General features: G+C 36.8%; 1 protein-coding gene across 1 annotated transcript in view; it reads left to right on the top strand.

Annotated features, from left to right (window-relative positions):
* The window catches only part of LOC117182326, a 60215-nt gene extending 57389 nt beyond the window's left edge, over positions 1-2826 (top strand). The window contains exon 3 of the mRNA XM_033375485.1: positions 2365-2826. Coding sequence (XP_033231376.1) covers positions 2365-2756 — 392 coding nt within the window. The 3' untranslated portion in view covers positions 2757-2826. The remainder of the gene's footprint in view (positions 1-2364) is intronic.
* The last annotated feature ends 106 nt before the right edge of the window (positions 2827-2932 follow it).

The raw sequence follows: 2932 nt of genomic DNA on the forward strand, positions 1-2932 counted from the left end.
CCAAAGTTTCAGCTCGATATTTTATTTACAAAAAAAGTTCTTAGGTTCAAAAAAACATTCAGTGAACGGAAAAAGTGAGGTCGGTAATATAGGTATTTAGCTTGTCACATGCCCTTAAGGTACGAATTATTCAAGATAAAAAGTTATATTGTTAGCAAACGCGGATATCTCGAGCATTTACAGTATTGATTCTTGTGTATTTTTAAACTGACACATGGCCTTACGTAACCTAAAAATACACAGGAATAACTACCGCGCATGCCAGAGATATCCGCGTTCTGCCACCACTGACTGGGGCTGCGGGATAAGATCTCTCTCGCACGGCAACATGATTGGTCTTTTTAATTTTGCTCCATAAATAGCTCTTCACTTGCGCATAAGGGACGCGCCAATCGGGCAGTTGACTGCGGATCGGTCGAGCGAGAAGAGAGAGACACATCCATTCCAAATCAAGATACTATATCAAAATTTTCTACAGCTTTGCGCTTCGGAGAGAGCGATACTTTCGTTCCAACAGCAGATACTGTATAGTTATTGAAATTTGCTATAGGTTCACGCTTCGGTACCTTCGATATGCTTAGTGTTTGTCATGTTTGTTGCCATTTAAATACATCGCGCCTTCTACCGCTGGTTCCAACTCCCCCCTCCACATAGGCTTTGGCGCGTCCCTCACTTGCGCATACATGTGAACTATTTAACCTTCATTTAAAGGGGAGCGGTAAACAGCCAATCAGATCGCTGCGCGAGAGAGATAACTCACCCCGCTAACTCATAATCTGTCTCTTTTATTTTGTCAATAACTCTGTCATTGTCTGGTTCCCTCTAGTTATATATTGAAGTTTGAAGTTGAAAATGGAACTAGTTCAAAATTCGTTTGATTTATTTGTTAACTGTAAAGCTTGATTATAAGCTTACTTTTAATCCGATCATTACTGAATTTTGATACGATCATTGGAGCACCTTTGGAATGCTTCATGAAAAAATCAGTAATTATATGATTTTTTTTTATGCAAAAAACGCGTTTAATAGACGTGAAATGTTAGCGGGAGAAAAAAGGTTCTCTTACAAAAATATAAATGACTGTGCTTGACTGTACTAACAAGCCCGTTACACTCTCGCTTGCCCTAGCGTATTTGCTTTGGTGGAAGAGGGACGCCGATAGTCGCCTGTGGCCACTTGACCGTGGTCGCTTCATGCCCTGGGAAATGCAGTTTGAAGGGTCCCAGGCATATGGAAGGAGTTGAGATTATTTACGATGGGTGCATTATGTTTTCTACCGTTTGAAGAAAAAAGTGGGCCTGCAGTAAACAAATCGTTATTACTTCACCCCCCCCCCCCCGGCTCAACTCGGATTTACCGAGAGTTTTGACACAGGTTCAAAAAGAGGTGGTTTTTAATATCAAAAAATTAATTTAAAATTTCGAAAATTTGCAGGTGCATTGTTAAGATATAAGGAAAGGTAAATAACAAAGTCCCTACTTAGAGAAATGAAAGCAACTTCTTCAAATTAGGCGTTGAAAATGATCAAAATAATTTTCAGTATTAAATAAATAATATAGCTACAACGAAATTATCGATATTGCACGGTAGCTTACCTTCAGCCAAGATCGAAACAATAAACTGCACTCGTTTTCACTGAGGCAATCGCTCATAAATGCAAGTATAATGAACTTCCAAAAATGTTCAATCTTTTCAATTTTTCGGGCAAACTATTCACTTTATGGCAATATTCTACATAACCTTTTTTATTCAGAAGAAAATTTAGAGTATTTTATTAAATAACTATTTTTGCTCTATAAACAGCCGTTTCCAAGGAAAATCTAAAAACATAAAATCATCCGCCATATTGGAATATGGCGGCTCGAGCGCCCCCCCCCTCCCAATTTACTGAATTTTGGGAGGTGTTTCAAGACCCCCTAAGGAAACTTCCTGACAACTAAGTTCATTGTTATAAATTATTTCCATTTAAAATCCTTCGTTGACTGGCCTATTAATCGCTTTCCTGTAGTTTCACGTTTCTAAATTATTAGCTTACTTTTTTTAAATCTTAACCGATATCAAAACGTATAAACAATTATAATTATTTTCACTGAAATAAACAATCCAAGAGCGCATTATAAAAAATAACAATTTTCTTCATTATTACAAAACCAACTTCTTTATTTTTATCGTGTATCTGATTTTATATTTTTAACATAAAATACTATTAGCACAGTGTTTTCTTCCTACCTCTTTCACCTGGTGAGAATTATTTACAAAAGGCTTATTTACTTTGTTTCATAATATCCAAGAGCGCTTCTCCAAGTCAAGAAGAACCTATAATTTATATATACTATTAACTTTAAGTAGATAACTTTTTAATAGGTCCACCTTTGTGTACTGTTGCTGATACCAATCTAGCCGATATTCCTGACTCGAGATTATCCCGCTGGCAGTTAATTCAGAAGATTCAACAGCATTTTGGGATACAATGGAGTAAAGACTACATTTCCGAATTGCAGCAACGAAATAAATGGACTAAACCAGCAGAACCATTGAAGGAAAATCAATTAGTTCTAATCAAAGATGAAAATCTGCCTCCGCTAAGATGGAAACTAGGAAGAATATCAGAACTGCATCCCGGAAAAGACAGCGTTGCTAGACCAACAACCGTAAAAACTGGTACAGGCACTCTTCGCCGAGGTGATTTCATGATTACAATGTCAAAGTCAACCCCTCGAATGGGGGAGTATGTTTCTGATTGTATCACAAATTAATTTAAATTTTATTTTAGTAAAATTATGATATTCTACAATTCTTACTTATCGACGTTATGCTAATCTGTAATCTACCAGTTTTACCATTCGTACTTCTCTCTCTCTCTCTCTCTCTCTCTGAGCAAATATGCCGAATAAACCAGACATGCTTAACAAGATCGCTTTTCAATTTCGTT

The sequence above is a fragment of the Belonocnema kinseyi genome, chromosome 10 (assembly GCF_010883055.1).
Source record: "Belonocnema kinseyi isolate 2016_QV_RU_SX_M_011 chromosome 10, B_treatae_v1, whole genome shotgun sequence".
NCBI lineage: Eukaryota > Metazoa > Arthropoda > Insecta > Hymenoptera > Cynipidae > Belonocnema > Belonocnema kinseyi.